The 21645-nt window shown below is 45.6% G+C and overlaps 1 protein-coding gene across 4 annotated transcripts in view; it reads right to left on the bottom strand.

The window, feature by feature from the left end:
* ISA3 (isoamylase 3) overlaps nucleotides 1-21645 on the bottom strand; it is a 241525-nt gene that overhangs the window by 134134 nt on the left and 85746 nt on the right. For all 4 annotated transcript variants that reach the window (XR_015541293.1, XR_015541294.1, XM_087376756.1 and 1 more), the window contains exons 9-10: nucleotides 13645-13779; nucleotides 13257-13343 (exon numbers count right to left, since the gene is read on the bottom strand). Coding sequence is in view for 2 of the 4 variants with exons in the window: in XM_087376756.1 (XP_087232882.1) it covers nucleotides 13257-13343; nucleotides 13645-13779 (222 nt within the window). In the remaining 2 variants the exon portion in view is untranslated. The remainder of the gene's footprint in view (nucleotides 1-13256; nucleotides 13344-13644; nucleotides 13780-21645) is intronic.

Genomic DNA, 21645 nt, shown 5'->3' with positions numbered 1-21645 from the left:
ACAAGACCCAAGAGTGAAGGGCTAAGGGTGATTAACATCCAGCAAGCCTCCTCTTCGATTCTTAAAGCAATCATTAATCCTGATAGAGACTGGGCCAACTTGTTACTCCAGAATTTTAAGTTTGTCAAACGTTAGAGCTCCCAAATGGAGGAATTACCCAATGCTTTCAGCCATCTTTAATCATGAACCTTCCTCAACTAAGGGGAGTCAACTCTGGAGATCGCTGTGGGCTGCCTTTGAGCAGATCAAAGCATGTCTGATCTTCTCTAGAAAAGGCTCCTTTATGGGATTAGACTCAATTTGGGTCTCTGCCATCTTCAAAAACAAAACCTTAAATGATGATGAGCTGAAAAAGGCCTGGTACCTTTTTAAGAAAGGACTTTGCACATGGGATCACTTGTGGGACATGAAAAACATTAGATGGAAAGTATTGCAAGCAATCAGAAGAGAATTCAGACTTTCTAACCAAGAGCAGGCTTTGATCTTGGGCAGACTTGAACTCTGGGAGGGTGACATTTTGTGGAAAGGGGGCAGAGTTTTAATCTTTGACAGAGACTTCAGTTGGGTAGGGGCCTCACACCTCTTACCTATCCCTACACCAGCAGATAACATAGATGATCTTTATCCAATCCTGAACCATAGATAGAAGCTATCTGACAACCCTTTCAAATGGGGAAATGGGGCACTAGATTTGGTTTGCTGTGGGATAAGAAGATCCCTGAAAAGATGTCCACCCTCCTATGACTCATTATGAACAAAGGTATGTGGACAAACTGCAGAAGTACCAGGCAAGGGTGATGGCACTTGCAGGAAGTGCCCAGACAACCAGGAGGATGGTTTTCATCTGTTTATATCATGCCCTTCTGCAAGACGAGTATGGAAGTTTCTTCAGATGCAACTAGGAGAACTTATCAATAGGAAGGTCATTCTTTTGGGGGATGCTTTGAAGACTCCTTATGCCACGTGGACCTGGATTAGAGCACATGCACTCACATTTGGATTTCCAGGAATGCTTATCAGTTTAACAACGAGGTCACTCATGCAAATCTGCTTTTCTCTCGTTGGTTTTATAGTTATGCTGTCTAATTGCTATTTCTTTTGCCTCATGCCAAGTTCTTACTTGATCAGCACATACATAACTATGATGAAGAAATCTGTCAACTCAACTCTGAAGCGCACGAGCACCACCATCTTTTTGTTCACTGTGAAGCCACTCATCAGGTTCTCCAACAACAAGTGCAACCCACCCAGCCAAACAGCGCCACAAGAAGAGACATTGTTTGAGAGGAAGCTTACTACTCCAAATCTGATGAAGACAATCTTTACACCAAGAAAGATTTGTGAAGACGCCAAAAGAGATTCCCATGCTGTTGGATCCAGGGTTGTGGAAGCAAGAGATCGTAAGCTTTCTGAGCAGAGAGATTTGCAAATGAAAGGAGGTATAACCCAGAGAGAATGCTTGCTCCAAGTCCCAGGTCAATGATGAATGGAATTGTAAGAATTTTCTTGAAAGCCCAATCTATGTAAAGACAAACACATTATCCAAGTTGATTGACAAGCCATTATGAGAAGTCCTTAATGGTCACCTCATGCCAAAGAAGTTGTCAATTTCTTGAAAGCTATTTCCAAAAGTGTCTAGTGAATTTGAGTCTTAGCCATTACTACGTCATTCGGAGAACCAAAGTCTCAACAGAAGTCCAATAAGTTGTTGTGCTACATTAGGTGCCTTTGCATTTTTCCTAGGAGGCATAAAGCATCCATGATTGAGTTGATCGACTACTGTCCAAACTAGTAAGGTGATCGACTACTACCCAACTTGCTGAATGCCCTCAACTTATCTAATGTAACTGTTAAAGTGTTATAATTTAATTATAGAAAATTAGCCACAGTCTTAACCTCATCCTCTTAACCATACTTAATTATAGACCCAATTGCTGCATGTACTCAACTTATCCAATGTAACCATTAAAGTGCTATAATTTAATTATAGATACTTATCCAATGTAAACATTAAGGTGCTTTTTTTTTTTTTTTTTTTCTCTCGAGCTGCTGCTCCTCCCCGTTCCCCTGCTGCTCCCCCTCCCTCAGCCCGTCTCTCTCCCCCCTCAGCCTGCCCCTAGCCCTTCCCTGCTGCTCCCCCCCCTCCCCCCCTGCTGCTCCGCCCCCCCCCCCCCCCCTGCTGCTCCGCCCCCTCCCTCTGCCTGTCCCTCGCTCCCTCCCTCTGCTGTCCCGCCCCCTCTCCCTGCTGTCCCGCCCCCTCTCCCTGCCTCCGTCCCCTCCCCCCTGCTGCTCCGCCCCCTCTCCCTGCCTCCGCCCCCTCCCCCCTGCTGCTCCCCCCTGTCCCCTGCTGTCCCGCCCCCTCTCCCTGCCTCCGCCCCCTCCCCCCTCCTGCTCCGCCCCCTCTCCCTGCCTCCGCCCCCTCCCCCCTGCTGCTCCCCCTCTCCCCCCTGCCTCTGCCCCTTCCCCCCTGCTGCTCCGCTCCCTCTCCCTGCCTCCGCCCCCTCCCCCTTGCTGTCCCGCCCCCTCCCCTGCTGTCCCGCCCCCTCCCTGCTTGCTCTCCCGCCCCCTCTCTTCCTCTCACTCCTCCCTTTCTTCTCCTCTCCTTTCCCCTCTCAGCCCCTCCCTCCCTCTCAGCTTGCCCCTCTCCCCTCTCAGCCCCAGCCCCTCTCCTCCTTCTCTCCCCTTCCCCCCTGCTTCCTCTTAGCCTCCTTTCCCCTCCCTTGCCCCTCGCAGCTTTTTTGGAACGGAAGGAGCTTTTTTTCTGTTCGAGTCGGCCTCCTCACCTTGATTGGCGATGGATTCTCCGTCAGCCAATCCTACTCCATCTCCACCGGCCGTGAAAACTATCACTTTCTCTAAAGACGAGTTGCAGCAGCTCAAGAAGGATGTAGAGATTGAGTGCTCTACCACTTTGCTAGCACGCATCTTCGGGTCTCACCCTTCCAGATCCCAAGCCAGAGACTGGATGCTTGCGGCTCTCCCCCCAGACCTCGCTCCTCGATTGGTAGATGTTCGCCTTCTGGGACGAGGTTTTTTCCAGGTTGTTTTTGACACTCCAGAGGCTGCGAGCACTGTGCTCAAGGCCGAGTTTTTACACCTGGGACACAGGAAGATCTTCTTTGAAGCCTTTCACCTTGGTTTCGACCCAGTAGAGGCAGATAAGAAGTTCTTCTCGCTCTTCATCAAGTTCCCCGGGCTTCCCCAGGTTTACAATCGACTTCTTTCTGTTATTGGGGACCATTTTGGCGCAGTTGCTGAGATCCCACCCCTCCCTGGGTTGCCATTGACTGCAGCAGAGGCAACCAAGGCTGATGGGGTTCCTAGAGTTAGGGTCCTTTGCAAGGATCCTAACCTCGAGATGGACCACGTCATGATACAGCGCCCGGATGGTTCCTTTTTTCGCCAAAGAGTGGAGATTTCAGGCAGGCAGGACCAGTGCAGGATTTGCAGGACCTCGGGACACTTTGCCAGGGATTGTCCCACGAAGAAGAAAAGGCCTAAGAAGCCCTCTGGTACAGCTACCGCCTCAGGGCATCGACAGGGGGGACAGGGGGGGGGATTAGACCCGGCACTTGCCCCTCCACCTCGACAGAGGGGTGGTACAGGTCCAGCTCCTGCTCCTCGTTCTTCACGTGGCGGTCCTGCTCAGTCAGGTGGTGGTACAGGTCCAGTACCTATTCCTCGGCCTCGTCAGGGGGGTGGTACAGGTCCTTCACCTGCTCCTCGACCCCCACCTCCCTCAGGCACACGCGACGCTTTACAGTGGGTTCCAGTACGTGTGCAGGTCCCTCCTTCAGTTCATGAGGGTACCTTAGTAGACTCTGCTTCACCTCGAGCTGTCCTTCCTGTCCCACCTTGCACAGTCCGAGACGCTGAAGCTTCGACCTCCTCCCCAGTTGCAGCTTCTTCCTTAGATCCAGCACTGCCAGATGTTCCTCTTGAGGACGGAGAGATTTCCGCGATTGGGCAGACACCGGGTAGAGAGCCTTCCTCACTCCCTCCCTTGGACAGGGGGAAGGGGATAGCTTACACTGTTGATCCTCTTCCCTCACAAGGGATCCTTCGTACTCCGGTGTCTGGATTGCTCCACAGGAACTCGTTTTCAGCCTTGGCAGAGAGTTCAGATTTCCCAGAGGAGGAGTTTGTGCCCGCTACTTTTGGGGAGCCAGTGGTTGGATTTCCTGTTGACAGGGCTTCTTCTTCAGGTGCCAGGATTCTTTCCCCTATTGACTTTCCTCCACTAGGTTCCTTCCCTCCTTCCTCGAGCAGGAGGTCTTCCCCTGTTGAGGGGTTTGTTTCCGCCACTAGGTCGGGTAAGGTGTTCCACTCTACATCCTCCCGTCGATGAGGATTATCAGTTGGAACATACAGGGCCTAGGTGGCGTCCCACATCGCCGCCGTAGACAGCTGATCCGGGATCAGCTTCATCCAGGTGTTACTGGGGGTCCCATTGATATATTATTTATTCAAGAGCACAAGCTGGATTATAGAGATTGTGCCAAGTCAGGCAAGTTGCTTTCAGGACATACTTTCTGGTCGCCTGCTTTGGGCACTAGGGGTGGCACTTCTATTTCAGTTTCGCATTCGGTTCTCCCCTTAGTTGTTGGGCACGGAGTCATTATCCCCTCTAGAGCTCAGTGGATTATTCTTTTGATTGGAGGGCGTAAGGTTGGCTTCCTCAACCTATATGCCTCCAACATTAGAGGGGAACGTGTCCTTATGTGGAAGACTTTGCTCTCCTGGGCCCCCATTGTGGATTCTTGGGTGATTGGAGGTGACTTTAACATGGTCGAGTTACCTTCACACAAAAAAGGGGGTAGAGAAGGCGGACTTCACTCTTTGGAGAGAGCAGCTTGGGATGCCTTCCTTTTCCATTTCTGTGGCAGAGATACTTGGTGTGATGATGCCTTTCTTATTCAGCCACAGTCCCTCCTGTTCTCTTGGTCGAACAGGAGGCAACAGATGCCTATTCATGCACGCATTGACAGATTTTATGTAGATGACTGGGCACTAGACAGAGGTGGATCGGTATGCATTGCTGCGGGGGTTTCCACCTCAGACCATTTCCCTGTTGTTCTGGCTATCTCAGAGCCTCACTTGAGAGGCCGATCTGCCAGCATCAGGATTCCAGATGCCTTTTACACAGAGGAGGACCTTACAGAGGCAGCCCTACGGATATGGTTTGCTCATGTCCAGGGAGGGCAGCCACATCCTTCACATTTCGCTGCCCTCTCTGGTATTAGCGACTTTTACTGCTCAGTTGCTTCTACCAGGAGACGAGATATTCTCAGACGTGAGATTGGTGTTCGCCAGCAGTTAGCAGCTTTGCAGAGGGAAGAGCAGAAACGGCCGTCAGATGCTTGGATTCAGGAGCGCCTTGCTGCAGCGAGGGCTCATCTGCAGTTATTGCTTGATCAGAGAGCAGAGTATGCCTTTCATGCACGGGAGTCCTTCTGGATTCAGATGGGTGGTAGAGTCAATAAACACTTTTTCTCTACTCTTGGCCCTAGACATAGTAGAGAGAGTGTATCTCAGCTTATTGACTCACATGGGGTTTTACAGACAGAGCCAGATGACGTCTTACGCATAGCTTCAGATTTCTATGCCACCCTCCTTACTGCTGATCCTGAGACACACGATATAGAGGATGCTAGACAGGCTATTTGGCAGAGTATTCCAGTGTTGGTGAATCCGGATATGCAGGTTCTACTTGACGCACCTTTCACCAACACAGAGTTCAGGACTGCACTTTCAGCCCTTCACAAGGGCAAGTGCCCAGGTTTAGATGGCCTCACACCGTCCTTTTTCATTGCATTTTGGGATATGATTGGAGACTATATTACTTCAGCCATGCAGGCCATTTGGGACTCTGGCGAGATGCCTGAATCGCTTACAGAGGGCCTCATCCACCTTATCCCAAAAGGAGGTAGCAGAAATTTATTGTCCCAGTGGAGGCCTATCACACTTCTGGGGACTTGTTACAAGATTCTGGCCAAGGCTATCAGCCTCCGATTGCAGCCACTTCTCCCTGATCTTATCCACGACACTCAGACGGGATTTGTGCATGGCAGAAGTATTTTTGATAACATTTTTTCTTTCTGGGAAGCTTCAGAGTGGGCCATGCAGAGTGGCCAGAATCTTGCCATTCTACTGTTGGATTTTGAAAAAGCTTATGACAGAGTAGATTGGAGTTTTTTGGAGGGCACCCTTCTACGCTTTGGATTCACTGATGTTTGGATCAGAGGTATTTCCTCTTTGTACAGATCAGCCCATAGCCAGGTACTTATTGGTGGGGTAAGGGGTGAGAGATTTCAGATTTCGAGATCAGTCCGTCAGGGATGCCCCCTTGCTCCTTTCCTTTTTTTATTCGTGGCCGAAGCTATGAGCATCTATGTTAGATCTCAAGCTGACATCTTTGGGCTGAGACTTCCTATCAGAAGAGAAGAGGAGCTGCTTGACAGTGAGTTCGCTGATGACACAGCGATTTATTTGGATGCCTCTCCACAGACATTGACTTCTTTCAGGACAGCATTGGATTTATTTTGCTTGGCGGCAGGGGCGCAGATAAATTGGCATAAATCCAATGGCTTTTGGATCAGTGATGAGGACACTCCAGTTTGGGGACTTGACATAGGGTTCACTTGGGTTCAGAGGGGTGTGCCTATCAGGTATTTGGGCTGCCAGGTCGGCTTGGGTATTTCTACCACGCAGCAGTTTGCTCCCGTGTTGGAGAGCATCAGAAGGAAGCTTCTCTTTTGGAGCTCAGCCAAGCTGGATCTTGCCTCTAGAGTTGTGGTGGTCAACCAGGTCCTCTTGGCCACGGCCTGGTTTATTTGTTCATGTTGGTGCCGTTCCAGGGACTGCATCATTCAGCTCAGAAGACCGATCAGGAACTTTCTCTGGAGTGGGCTTGATGGCACAGCAGATGCCTTAGCCAGAGTGGCTTGGGAGACCCTCATCCTCCCTACACAGGATGGGGGTCTCAATATTATTGATCCAGATTTACAGTGCAGAGCCTTACTTTGCAAGATAGTGGTGCGAGGACTTATGCCAGGACAGGAACCGTGGAAGGACTTTCTTATCAGCAGCATACAGAGGTGCACACCTTCCTCAGGAGGAGACTGGATGAGCAGTGTTAGATGGATCTTCACCTCAGCACACCTCAGATCACCTTCATCCCCTCTCATGGTTGCCATTCTGAAAGCTTGGGCTAGTTTCAGAAGCTCTCTTCGGAGGATTCCTCCTTCCTCCCGGGAAGAGATTGATAGGCAGCCCATCATGTGGAACGACAGTATTTTAGATGATCGTGGCAGACCACTGGGTGCCTCACCCTACATGCAGTGGGCCAGGTGGGAGAGGGGACCTGCTTCTTCTTTAGGATCTTGGAAAGCCTTCCGTAGGCTTCCAGAGGAAACCAAGTCAAGGTTGACAGGGCATCTCAGAGGGAGTGCAGGGAGGATCTTGCAGATTGAGACAGCCCTTCCAGAGGCTTGGATAGACACAGATGATATGCCTCTCACTACCTCCACTTGGGCAGGTACTTTCTCGAGAGGCGGGGTTCCACTTCAGGTCTTAGCCTTCCGAGATGCACAGGAGGATGCTTTAGTTTTCAGTGTCCAGGATGGTGGCAGATTGCTCAGATCTACAGATGATATATTGCTTGAGTCTGCTTTTCAGCCTATCAGGGTCGTAGGCCTTTTGATGCAGGGATCAGATTCAGAGTGGTTCTTGGACCCTGACCCCCAGTTACTCTCCACCGGGTCTTGGAGACTTTGGCTCTATGGAGGAGTTCCCATCAGGTATTTACAGTGGGACCCCGGAGAGTGGGAGTGGATTGACGCGGGGCATCGAGAGAAGACCATCCCCTTCTTTCGTTACACGGTCAGTAATGCCAGAAGATTTCAGCTCAGTAGTAGAGGCTGGAGACCCTCCAGAGTTCCTCATTGGGAGACTTTTGGTATTACTGCGGATCAGCAGAGGTACTTCTGGAGGAGGCTCTGGAAATCCCACAGGAATAGAAAGATCACTATCTTCTTTTGGCTTTCTATTCATGGAGGGATTGCAGTGAACCTTTGGAGGTCCAGATTCGGAGCCGACCCTACTTGCCCTCGTTGCCTTTCTGCTTCGGAGTCTATTCAGCATTGCTTATGGGATTGCAGACAGGCGAGATTGATTTGGATGGGGATAGCCAGGATCTTCAGTCACTTTGCCCATTCCCCACTCTTTATGACTTGGGGCTCGGTGGCTTGGCTTTCTCTTACAGGACCTCAGGTTTTCTATGAGGGACTTGACTCCTCCCGGGCCATTTCGGTTCGACGTCATCGGGTTGAGCTCTGCTCGTTGGATGTGGTTCCACACCGTCCTTTTACAGCTGTACATGCCTCTGTGGATACTTCTTGGGAGATTATAGCGAGCATAGCAGCCTGGCATATCTGGAGATCCAGATGCACAGAGGCTATGGAGGGTACTCAGGTTCATCCCTCGCACACATTATCTGGACAGACATCGTACACACTCTGATGGCCGTATGGACGGGTATACAGGGGGACTCCCGTGCAGCCTCAGCTAGGAGGGTTTCTTTCTTCAGGGAATGGAAGGATTCTCCTTTCTTCTCTGAATCTACTACAGGGTTGAGATGGCACTTTCAGCCTCAGCCTTGGTTTCTTTCCACCTCACTCTGAGGGGGTTTTTTATTATCCTCATGATTTCATGATGTATTCCGCTTTGAGCTTGCTCTCGCGGGTTTTTGTTCTTACTTAATAGAAGTCTTTTTCATGGAAAAAAAAAAAAAACATTAAGGTGCTATAATTTAATTAAAGTGCTACAATTTAATTATAATCATACTTAATTATAGACCCAATTGCTGCATGTCCTCAACTTATCCAATGTAACCATTAATTATAGATACTTAACCACAATCTTAGCCTCATTCTCTTAAGCAGCATTCTCATCATCCTAAGAATCCTTCTCCACTCTAGAGCTTCCCACCAAGATTTCCTTTGGATTTGCCCAAAATACATACAAAGCTTGCATAAGCATCATTTTGGCCCCCCTTTTTGCATCTATTCCAACATCAAATCCTTAAAAAATGGAAACAAGAGAATGGGAGAGAATGGCGCTGAATCAAGCTGGAATGAAATTGCAGCAGCAACAATGAACTACAAAGCTAAGATAGTCAAGAGATGAATCCCTAAAATGAACCTTAACTGGGGTCAAAGATGTGTGGTGACTTACTCACCCAAAAACTCAACCTCTAACAGAGGCTAGGGGTACAAAACCTTAGTGAAGGGAAAAATTGTCCCTAGCCCCTTGTTACATAACGTTGGCCACTACCTTAGGAAATATAAATATTTCTATCTACAATGGCAAGGTCACAATGTACAAGGTAAGCATCAATCACCAAACGTATATAAGTTTAAAGCTTTGCAAAAAACCTCAAACTTTGGGTGAGGTCATGCTTTGGTGAAGAGATCTGCCACTTCTGATGTATAGCATAGAAGACCACGCTGATGTCCCGTGCATGTAGAAGCTCCTTGACATAATAATAATGAATTTCAATGTGTATGAGCATGAAACACAGGATTCCTTCATGGGGTGACTTAGAGGCAGACTAAGGTTTGAAGAGGGTGACTGATTCACACTTTGATTGGTCGTATAAGTTGGTAGAAGCTTTGTGATTGGACCATGCAAGGCATCCGAGATGATTGGTTACCTTTGCATGGTAAGTCACATGGTTTTAGGAGGCTCGCAGGCCTATGAGACAAAGTACAACTCATACAAGCCTCTGTGGACTGCGGCAAAGGGCTCATTAGGGCCCTTTGCTGAGTACTATACTAAGCTAAGCAAAAAACTCAAAGCTCAAAGCTAATACTTAATCTCAGAATCAGAAAACATAGCCAGGTGCCATGGTGGCTCTCCTATGAGCTGCGAAAACATCTCATGTCTGTGTCTGTCGGTTCATCTACCACTATGGCAAGGGCGCAGTCTCTGTGACCTTTGTATCAGGTGGACCATATCGAGATTGACGCCTCTGCCTAGGAATCGTATAAGTTGGTAGAAGCTTTGTGATTGGACCATGCAAGGCATCCGAGATGATTGGTTACCTTTGCATGGTAAGTCACATGGTTTCAGGAGGCTCGCAGGCCTATAAGACAAAGTACAACTCATACAAGCCTCTGTGGACTGCGGCAAAGGGCTCATTAGGGCCCTTTGCTGAGTACTATACTAAGCTAAGCAAAAAAGTCAAAGCTCAAAGCTAATACTTAATCTCAGAATCAGAAAACATAGCCAGGTGCCATGGTGGCTCTCCTATGAGCTGCGAAATTATCTCATGTCTGTGTCTGTCAGTTCATCTACCGCTATGGCGAGGGCGCAGTCTCCGTGACCTCTGTATCAGGTGGACCATATCGAGATTGACGCCTCTGCCTAGGAAATCCCCTCGAGTAGAGCTGTGATGGGCTGAACATTGATCATTTGTGCTTTGGCCAGTCTCTGCATCACGGGTGGCCCCTGCATCTCTGGTTCCTTCTCTCTCCCTCCGACCCCCTCCCTCACCCCCCTTATCCCCCCCTCTCCCCACAATGTAAGAGCAGCACCCCTCCTATCTCCTCCCACCTCCGATTGCTTTTGGTATTTCATGCAGCAAGTATCAACTGAGGGCTTCCGGTGGCATTTGGATGCACCCTAGTCTTTCTGTGAGACATATGATTTGAAGGTCAACTTGGGTAAACCGAAGTTACGATCTTCAACACATCTGGAGCAGCCGCACATCGAGAGCCGTTTACCTTTTTTTATCAGAAAAAATACTTCTATTCACTATGAACAAAGCCCGCGAGAGAAAAATCTCAAGGTGAAAATACATCATGAGGTGCATGAGAAAACACTCCTCAAAAGGAGGTAGAAAACAACCAAGGTTGAGGCTAAATGCCATCTAAACCTTGTAGTAGTCTCAGAGAAGAAAGGGGAGCACCCCCATTCTCTAAAAAACATAGCTTTCCTAGAAAAGGCTGCACATGAGGACCCCTGCATGGTCGCCTAGATGGCCATCAGTGTAGGTATAGTGTATGTCCATTAAATGGCCAAGGTATGAGAGGGGTGGACCTGGGATCCATCCAATGTCTCTGTGCATCTGGCTCTCCAAATATGCCATGCTGCAATACTCGCCAGTATCTCCCAAGAAGAGAATACAGGTGCATGTACAGCTCTGAAGGGTGAAGCAGGAACATCATCCTGAGAGCATGGCTCATCTAAATGGCATCGAGTCGATAAAGCACAAGATGAGTTGTGTCTCTCATAGAAGACCTGGGGCCCCAAAAGAGAGAGCCAAGCAACTAAGCAGAGCAGTTTACCTTGGACAGGCATTAGTGGATATTGTTGCATCCTATACATATCCGGGGGCCCAACCTTCACGATCCAACCTACCATGTAGGCTTGTTTGAGCAAAGGGTATGCTGTCCTAGCTAGACTTGAGTGTCATTGCTTTCGAGGACCTCCATACCAAGTCTTCTCTATCTGATTCGCTTGTCCATCCAACTGAGATGTACGGAAGTCCCTTTTGGGGGAAGAATAAAGCTATCGGAGACTGATTGGTCCCGCATAAAGCTCCTTCAAGTTCTTCTTATTAATCGAAGGATCTGTAGCAAGCCATCAGTGCCACAGCAGATCGTACTAGCTAAGTTTGGGGCTACCCCTCTACAGCTTAATGCAATCTTCCACGTGGTCACTCATATCCATAGAGTTAGGGACTTTGGTACCACGACATCCGAACGGCGCAGATTGTCATGGCTAGCCCTAATTTCAACTATGGTATTGGAGGCGAAGCGAGATCAGAGGAGCTGGTCTGCTCAGACACGCAGATGGTTTGTAGGCTTGGGACTACAGATGGACAGACTACCACTGTTTCAATAAAACCTTGAGGTTCCACCCATTCATTCACCTACCATGAGGTGAACCAAGTCATCAGAGAGGATCTATTGCGGCTCCACACAATAACAGGACTTAAGTGGTACCTACTAAGCTTTCAACCAAACTCAGCTTCTACAAAGATCATTTAGATTGCCGGGCTACACCCAAATTCATCTCCCACATGCATTGAGGATCTTGATTGGGCAGGGCATCCCACTATGTGATATGCAGAGACTGAGACTAAGGATCAATTCGCATTCAAATGCCCTGCGTACTATGGGAATTGTGGGCAACATCACTGTCTTTTCAGCAGCAGTTTTATCCCACTTGGAGAGTTTCTGGCATACCCTAATCAGCAATGAGACCTTGAGACATAGAGATCAGTTTGAAGGAGCGGAGAGGAGAGCACAGGAGAGCACAGTAGAGCACACATGGCTGTTTTCCTCCTCGAGGCCTATAGACATAGAGATCAGTTTGAATGAGCAAAGAGGAGAGCACATGATGGACCATCAAAACCCAATCCAAGGATGATCATGGACTCTTTCTGCAACCTAAATGAGGGGCAGCAAGGGACTAGACGTACCAGAGAGTCAGAGAGCACGACTCGACAGACTCAACCTCAGGTGGACACCCACATGAAGACCGCAGATATCTCCTCGCTACTCATTGATGTGGGGAGATAGCAATGGGAGTGACGGTGGCACTATAGGCCCCTTCAGTCTTTCGTAGACAATAATAAACTTATTTACTGGTATGAATGGGGAATTAGCTCCCAAGAGTGCTGTTATATGCACAAGGAGTGTGGTTGTCTTGACTACAATACTTTCCTCAGCTGTCCAATGTGTCCTTGAAAGACTAATTGGAGTCCATCTAGTGCTCTAACATGTGACATCATCTACTTTAGAAACACAGCACTGATGACCATATCCCCTAGACCTGTTCACTGCTGATCCTTGTTTTGAAAGTCCCTGTTGCGTGGAGATGCAAACCCCAGGTTTTACAGTCATTAAACTGTCTCCAAGGAAGAAACCATGTGTTTGGAAAAACGCACCCTCCAAACGCCCAATCAAAGAAACAAAACTTGTGGTCCTTGGATCATTTGACGTCATCCTTGGACTGCAGTATGAAACTGAACATCGCTGCATTAATTGTTCATGGCTGTTTCATCTAGCTGCAGATGAAACTAACACTTTTACAATTCATTCTCTTTCCTTGGTCAAAAATACGTCTAAGTATACAAATTATTCCATATACAGACCGCATGATCCAAAAACCAAACCTGTTAAAGCAACCAAGCACATAGATGTTAACAAAGATACAATTATAACACACGTAAGCGAACTATACGTTACCAGATTATCTATGCCTCGAAATGAAGTAGTGTAAGGATACTCATCATCTGCTTCATTTGTGTGGTTGTACACAACATCTAATATGACCTGCCAGCACACATCAGCAGGGTGTTTTCCTTATCATATGGGATAAATAGTGTACCCACATAAAAGGAATGATAAGGAAGTTCAGCATAAACTTTTGTAGCTTAAAATCAAAATGTTAGAATGTAACTTTGTTGAAGATAAAAGTCAATCGAAATCTTACTTTATTGCAATCTACAAGTGTTTTCTTTCTATGCACTCCATTCATAAGCTAAAGTTACTCACAAACATTATGCCAATCATTTTTTATACATAGTAATTTTTCTTCCCCTGATTGGAGAAGATACACCTTTTATCGTATTACCTCGATCCCTGCTTGATGCAATGCTTTCACCATTTTCTTGAATTCTAAAGATGCTCCAATAGGGCCCCCTCCTCCACTTGCATATCGACTCATTGGCGAAAAAAAGTTAATGGTGGAGTAACCCCAAGTGTTGACCTATAGACAAAAGCAAAGAGAGCTTCAAAACATTGCATCAAGCATTGCATATTATAGCACAATCATCTTGCATGCTGCTGATGCAAATCTATTATAAACTTAAGCTTCCCTTTGCTACTGCCATCAGCACTTATTCATGATGAGCCTTATAACAGTCAGTATTAGACTCTAAGGTTCAAACTGAGATGATAAAGTATGTTTACAGGCCAATCCATTTTGAAAAAGCAGCCACATTGAACCTCGGAGAAGATAAGAAGAACTTCAATAGCTTATCTAATACTGATGGACAAGAAGGGGAAAAACGGGAAAATTTTGAAAACGAAAAACACAAAGAATCAAGAGAGAAGGTAATACATATCTAACAGCAAAAGCATACATGTCAGAATCCAAGATCTCATTCCTGTAAGAGGCACATTTCAGATGCAACTATGGGTTTTGCAAGTTATACGTGCAAAACCACACACACACACACACTCTCTTGTTTTTCTTTTTGTCTTGGATTATAAAGGTAATGTAAATTCACTAGGGAGCAACTACTACTGGAGAACTAGAAATATTTAAAACTCTTCTAGCTGGGCCGGCGGAAATCTCCAAAGGTTCACTGCAATCCCACCATGGATAGAAAGCCAAAAGAAGAGAGTGATCTTTCTATTCCTGTGGGATTTCCAGAGTCTCCTCCAGAAGCACCTCTGCAGATCGGGAGTGATATCAAATGTCTCCCACTGAGGAACTCTGGAAGGTCTCCAACCTCTACTACCAAGCTGAAATCTCCTGGCATTACTAACCGTGTAACGAAAGAAGGGGATGCTCTTCTCTCAATGCCCTTGAATGCACGGCTGTTCTTGAATGCACGACTGTGGAAATAATAGACAATAATTAGCATGTTCTTGAATGCACGGCTGTGGAAATAATAGACAATAGGCCTTTTTGGCTGAAAGATTTGCAAAGGACAATGGGAAGTTACCCCGAAGCCCCCACTAAAACTTCCAATCCTACAAAGGAAGAGCAGAAAACAGGTTGGGTATAAGCTGAAAAGATTGCAGCATAGCAGTAAAGACATGGCAAATAAGCTCGTAATTCAAGCCCAAATAAAACTGTCTCTTGACCTGAGAGAAAGAAAGTGTGCATCCCCAATCATCCACTACATCTGCCACAACAGATACCCTATCGATGCAAGAAATATGCCTTGCGGGGCTGAAGGTGAGCCAAAGGGGGACCAAACACTCGGCTCAAATGGATGCTCTGCAAATGGAGGGTGTTCCTAGGATCGGGAGGACAACCTAACCAAACTAGATTATCCAAGAGCTGCTGCTCGTCATGAATGAAATGCATAGAAAAGGGACACCCAGGAAGCCGCCCATATAAATGTCCAAAAATAGCATCTCGAATAGCAGGAACCCGATGGCCATATACAAACAAAACCTATCAGACAAGAAAGCATAATTGTCGAGGACTAATATTGCTCCAAAAAGGTGAGCAACAGTGTGTGAGAGTGAAACCATGCATGATGCATCTTGGGCATACAAGCATAAGTCTATTTAAGGAGGTGGAGCGCATTACGATCAGTTTTGGTTCGCAAAAGACACTCCATAACCTTGGAGAAAAATTTCTCACACACTTTTTCTTTTTTTGTAAAGAAACCTTTCATTAACAAGGATAAGCATTCATAGCTGTCTCAAAGTGAAACAGCTACTATTCATATACTAGATGAAAGTGAAAAAAAGACAGTCATAGCCGCTCCAATGAAGAACAGCTAGTACAACAAAACTAAAATCAATCGAAGAACACTTCTAGCTGTGCCAAAGAAAGATCTCCCATAGAATGCGTGTCCTGAAGGGAGCGAGGAACAGAAGAATTGATAGATATCTAGAGAGGAGTGTCCATACATCTAAGAGTTATGGGCATGATATAAAGGGCACGATGCCCAATAATGACACCAACTGAACAAAATTTCTCTCTCTCTCTCTCTTTCAGTCTTTCTTTCTTTCTCACTCACACTTTTTTTTTTTTTAAGTGAAATTTATTTTGCATTATATTACACACACATGTTGAAATAGCAAACCTCACATGGGTTTGGGTGACATGTTTGACACTTGTCAAATCACTCTAGATGCATGGCAATGCAATAGTGTAATGCATGACTGCAATGATGGGCCTATCTATTCGTCCTTCTTCTCCTTTCTTCACAGGCTCACGTCGACCCGTGTAGCCACTGCGCCATATGCTCTACCATGCTCATCACTCAGCTCAGCAAACTGACTACCTCTCCTGGAGTCTCTCAGTAATCAAGGCGGTGACTGAAAAGCAGAAATCACTCTTGGATATACCTAAGTTGCTCGGAGTCTTGGCATTCTGTGTGAGCTCTCATAATTGTAGTAGCTATGAGTTTGTGCTCGGTGCACGATTGAAGAATTCGAAAGTGTTGCTCAAGCAAGAATTCTTCAGCCTTGACATGTAACCACGCGTCATTTTAGGTGAGCATTTGAATCGCATGAGGCTTAGGACTTTTTTTCAGCAATAGCAACCATGGTCTATTATGTTGGCAGTCTTGTGTGGCCAGATGCGCACAAATGCTTATGGGAATTGGCTCACTGATCCATGGGAAGTAGTCCTTGGCAAGTTTCAAGGTAAAATACATGGCTGCCCTTTTTCTATTGCTTTGATTCAAGATTGGAAGCAAGTGCTCTCTCACATCAAATGGTCTCCTCATCCTTCTTCTATAGCTTCATCCCTTCGACTGGAAAGTCTTCACTCGAGTGCTGTTTTTTACTCCCCTCTTGTTGTACAACCACCAGTCAGGGCTTACAATCTCATGAAGATGGGCATTCGGTTCGTTAATGATGTGGTGGATACCTAGGGGCATATTCTCTCTTTTCCGGCAGTCTGTCAACAATACAATTTTAGGATGCATCATAGAGCCATATGGAAAGCCATTACAAATCTCTTACTCCCTTTTGTTCCGATTCCTCCATTGGCAGTAAGAGACAGGCTTCAAGATTGGCATCTTCAGTCTTCAAGTCCAGGATTATCCTCTCAACCTTTGCATTTACTGACTTCCATATAGGCTTATAGATTGATATTACCTCCTCCATGGATTGCTCATCATGCAAATTCTCTTTGGCATCTGAATAAGTCTTTATCTTTGTGGTAAGCGACCTTGAAGTTAATATGGAAGCTGAAAATGCCATTAAAGCAGAGGCTTTTTTTCTGGAGATGCATTGTTGGTATTTTTCCGGTGGAAGTAAAATTGGCTCAAAGAAGGATCGCCTCTCCTCTTTGTCCAAGATGTCATCATGCTCTTGAGAGTATTCAGCACTTATTGTGGTTTGTCCATATTCCAGGGACCTTCTGGACAGGATCTCTTATTTTTTATCTCTCAGATTTCCGGCACACAGGTTCTTGAGGTTTTTCTGGATATTTGGCAGATTACCAGCTACTTTTTCCTTGTACTCTCTTTTCTTTCATTAGATCAGATACTGCACGTTGTGAACCCTATGGCTACAACGTAATCATGCATTTCTAGCTTCTCCTTTTCAACACCCCTATGAGTTCTTCCGGGCCTCATTGCGGCACTCCTTATATGATGCCTTGCATCAGAAGGATCTGGATGTCTCTTGCATTGAGCTTTTCTTTTATTGTTTCTGATGGATAGGGCATTAGCTCTTTTCCGGAGTCTTGTTCTTTTGTAAAAATGATTGTTTCACACACACACACACACACGCTTCCTTTTTTTTTTTTTGGTGAAAATATTGTTGCTTTTATGTTACAAGATGAGCATCCCAAAGCAAGATATGCTCAAAATACATCAAGCAAAAATGTCAATAGCACCATCCACATGTTTACGATGTTAGGCTCCTTCAGAGACTGTCCCTCATTTGCTTCAGCACTGCCAGTGTTCTAGGAACCTCCTCGGAAGAATTTCAGATGATCTTCGACTCCGTTTCCCGAGTCACAGATTTGGGAAACATTTCTGGCTGTTTGGCAGATTTATGAGGTCTTTGTCTCAATACTCACTATTTCTCTCTTGGGTGAGGTATTGGGCTCTTTCAACAATCTGGAGTGAGCATAATTTGGCATACTTGGGTCGGCAGATTCACAAGTCATATGAATCTTTCCGAGCCTCATTGCGGCAATCCTTATATGATGCCTGCCATGAGGGTGATATAGATGCTTCTTGCATAGAGCTTTTCTTTTTATGTTTCTGATCTTTGGGATACTCTCTATTTTGGAGACTTCCCATCTTGTAAATTTATGAGCATATAAATACAGTACTGGATATTACCCAAAAAAAAAAAGCGTGTGTGTTGTCATAAATGCGATGTTTGGCAAGTGTGACTCCCACTGACAATGTGCCTCTTATGCATCTCCAAAGAAAAAGTCTTTGTTTCAAAGGCATTTACACTTCCATAATATCTGGAGATTCTTCCGCCACCATGAGAGGGGCTTCCTGATATGCCACAGAGTATTAGCATATTGCTGAATCCATGGAGCAGGCTGAAGAAGCCTGTAGGCTTTGATAGAGGTCAAGGCAGGTAGAGGAACAGGATGAGAGCATGTAGCAGAGGGTTGCAATTGCCAATCCATAAGCCTTTCTGTGTCAACCACAAGGGGAACAGGTAGAAAAGGATGTAACAAATCAGCAATTTTCTTCCATATCGACCTATGACAACACACACGCTTTTTTTTTTGTGAAAGCACATTACTATATTAACATAAAATCAATGTACATGACATTAGACTCCAAAGGAGAGCCCAATGGAAGAACTCAAAAACAGTTAGAAAACACTTCAAGGCTAGTAGCATCCAAGTCCCTTGCAGCAAAACTATCATATAAGGATTGCTTGAGGGACATTCTGAAGAAAATATATGCCTGAGGAAACTATTGACCCATCCTAGAATGCAGTCTCTGTGTCCAAATGGTCCATAGTACCCAAAAGCGAGTCCAGTGAAAGAAGAGGAGAATGGAGACATTTGAGATGAGAGGCATCCAAATATCCAGAAGAGTTTTCCAAATCTAATAGAGGGAAACCGAAGCCGCAGCAAATGAGAAACATGAGTGATCAATATGCGAGAGTGTGGGCAAGACCATAATAGGTGAGGAACTGTCTCGCGGTGATGAGAGCAATGGGGGCAGGAAGGGGAAGCAATGCGGCGTGCTGCCAATTTCACCCCAATGGAAAAAGCTCCCACTATACATCTCCAAAAGAAAAGCCTCTGTTTCAATGGCAATTTGGCTTTCCAGAAACCTGGAATGCCTCGATCAAATCTCCAATCCAAAAGAGGAAGATCCGTAAACAAATGGGAAACTGACACGAAAGGAAATAGCATGGTAGTGAGAATACACCAGATAGGCCTGTGATGCATACCCAAAGAGAAACGTGTCTTGCATGTGGAAAAGAAAGAGTAAGGCCCTTGTCATCTACCATATCATCCACTGTGGAGATATCTATTCGATGTAGAAAGTAGGCCTTCCTAGGATGAAGATGAGCCAATGGTAGATCAAAGACCCGGCTCTAATGAATACTCTGCAGACGGAGGGTATTCCCAAGACCACGAGGACGGCTTGACCAGGGCAAGTGTTCGAGTAGAAAATGCCAATCCCGAAGCAGGCGAGTAGAAAATGGACAACCAGGAATACTACCATGTAGATGCCCAACGATAACATCCGATAGAGTTGCAATCCACTAGCCAAATGCATCAAAACGAAGAGAAGCAACAGGCAAGATAGCATAAGTGTCCATGGCTGATGCTGCTCAAGAGAAGTAAGCAAAAGTGCAGCATTGCAAGCTATCACAGGACTGTGAATATTCAAAATATTTAAACCCCCATGCATCTTGGGCGAATAGATATAGTTGTACTTCAATAGGCGAACCGTCTTACTATCCGTTTTTGCACATAGGCCATTATAATGGGATTGCACTAATCGAAGGCGAGCATGCAATGGCCATGTGGATAGCTTCCCATGATCTATCTCATGAAACTCTTTTTTTTTTAAAAGTGAAAGCCATGATTGTTTATACTACAAGAAAAACCACCTCAAAGTGAGGAGCTAGAAATTACATCAGCTGAAAACCTCTGTATATGCTAAATATACATCATGTTCGATGTAGGGAGTCTGCAAGCAGTCAAAAAAAGATTGTTGCAGAGAACACTTGAAGAAAGCAAAAATAGAAAACGTTGGATCACCAAAGACTTTACAATTCATGTTTATCCACAGAGTCCCACACACAAACACACATACACACACTCTCTTTTTTTTTTGGGTGAAAAATTGAGTTGCTTTAGATTACAGAATCACCATCCTAGAATGGAATGATGGAAAATACATCAAGAGAATCTCAACATAGGATAGATACACACACACACACACACACACACACTTTTGTGTTGTTTTTTTTGTGATTACTTTGAATGCTTTATATAACAAAGTAGCTATCCCAAAACTAGGAAGCTAAAAGATACATAGCTGGAAAATACATCTAGAGAAAATCTTAGTGTAGGACAAATATACATCATACTCTATATAGCGAGTTTGCACGCAATCAAAAAGAGATTGCTGCCAAGAGTGACAAAAGAAACCAAATTTAGAAAAACTAGGGTTACCATAGACTCTATGGTTCCTATCTTTCCAGAGAGCCTAAAGTGCCCAATACCAAACCCAGGAAAAGAACAAGTCAAACTCCGATCAGCGAGGATAAATCCCAAAAAGCCAGAAGAACCTGCCGAAAGTAGTATGAGGAAAGTGTAATCGCAATCTATGCTAAAGAATTTCGATGAAGCCACATGTGTCAGGGAAACGCCAAACTCTCTGGGTGCCAAGCAACGATGACAAGTAGTTGGAACAATACACCGGCATGAGAGCAAGAATCCAGAAGGAAAAACCCCCAATAAAATGCACCAGAAAAAGATCTATTGTCGAAGAGGAAGCTTGGAATGCCAAATCTGCCTCAAGCGTTGCCGCCACCATTTGAGAGGACGAGTCGATCCCCACATTTGATTGCTCGAGTTGACACCCAAGGTAGAGGCAATAGAACTTTATATAAAGAATACATTGTAATGTGAGACAGCTTCAAAGGACGAATGGATGAATTTAATGGCAGAAGAGTCCAATCCTGAAGCCTGTCTTGAATTTCTAGGGGCGAAACCGGCTGAAAAGAGTGAAGCATACAAGTAATAGCCTGCCATATAGGGCGATAAAGCATCCCCAAGCCATATTTTCTAGCAGCCAATGGAAATGATAAAAGAGTCCCATCATCATGAATGACATCAACCACAGAGGAGATCCAATTAAGGAAATATGATCGCGTGGGCTTCTGCAATGCCAACAGTGGATAAAAATCTCGAGACCAGTGAATACTTTCAGCTCTCAAAGCATTGTCCTATAAAGAGTCACATCCATGCCAAGCCAAATGCGAGAGAAGATGTTTCCAATCCAAAAGCATTTGAGAGACGAGAGGGCCACCTCGGACTTTGCCTTCAATACTTCCCAAGAGGAATTCCCACTAAGTAATCCTCCAATAGCCAAAAGCAGGGGTGGTGATTTTTGAAGAAGCAAAAAATGCATCATAGCAGCCCAAGAGTGATCCTCATGCAGAAATTGGAGCATCATTTTCCCCTTATGAGCGAGAATATGCACATGAATATTCAGAATATTGAATCCCCCATGCATTTTTGGCAAACATAACTGTTGTAAAGGAAGTAAGCGCAAGCTTTTCTTGCCATGTTTTGTACGCCAAAGAAAATCCATAACAGTGGACATAAACGAAGTAAGATCAGCCTTGGTAACGAAGATCAAAGGCAAATAAAATTGGATATATGCCACCAAGATAGATTGAGCAATTCGGAGCCGAACATGTAGAGGCCAAG

This window comes from Dipteris shenzhenensis, chromosome 7 (assembly GCF_047967505.1).
Source record: "Dipteris shenzhenensis isolate YYH24624 ecotype China chromosome 7, Dip_SZ_1.0, whole genome shotgun sequence".
NCBI classification, from domain to species: domain Eukaryota; kingdom Viridiplantae; phylum Streptophyta; class Polypodiopsida; order Gleicheniales; family Dipteridaceae; genus Dipteris; species Dipteris shenzhenensis.
The sequence above is the reverse complement of the archived record's forward strand: the minus strand, read 5'-3'. Positions and strand labels throughout refer to the sequence as shown.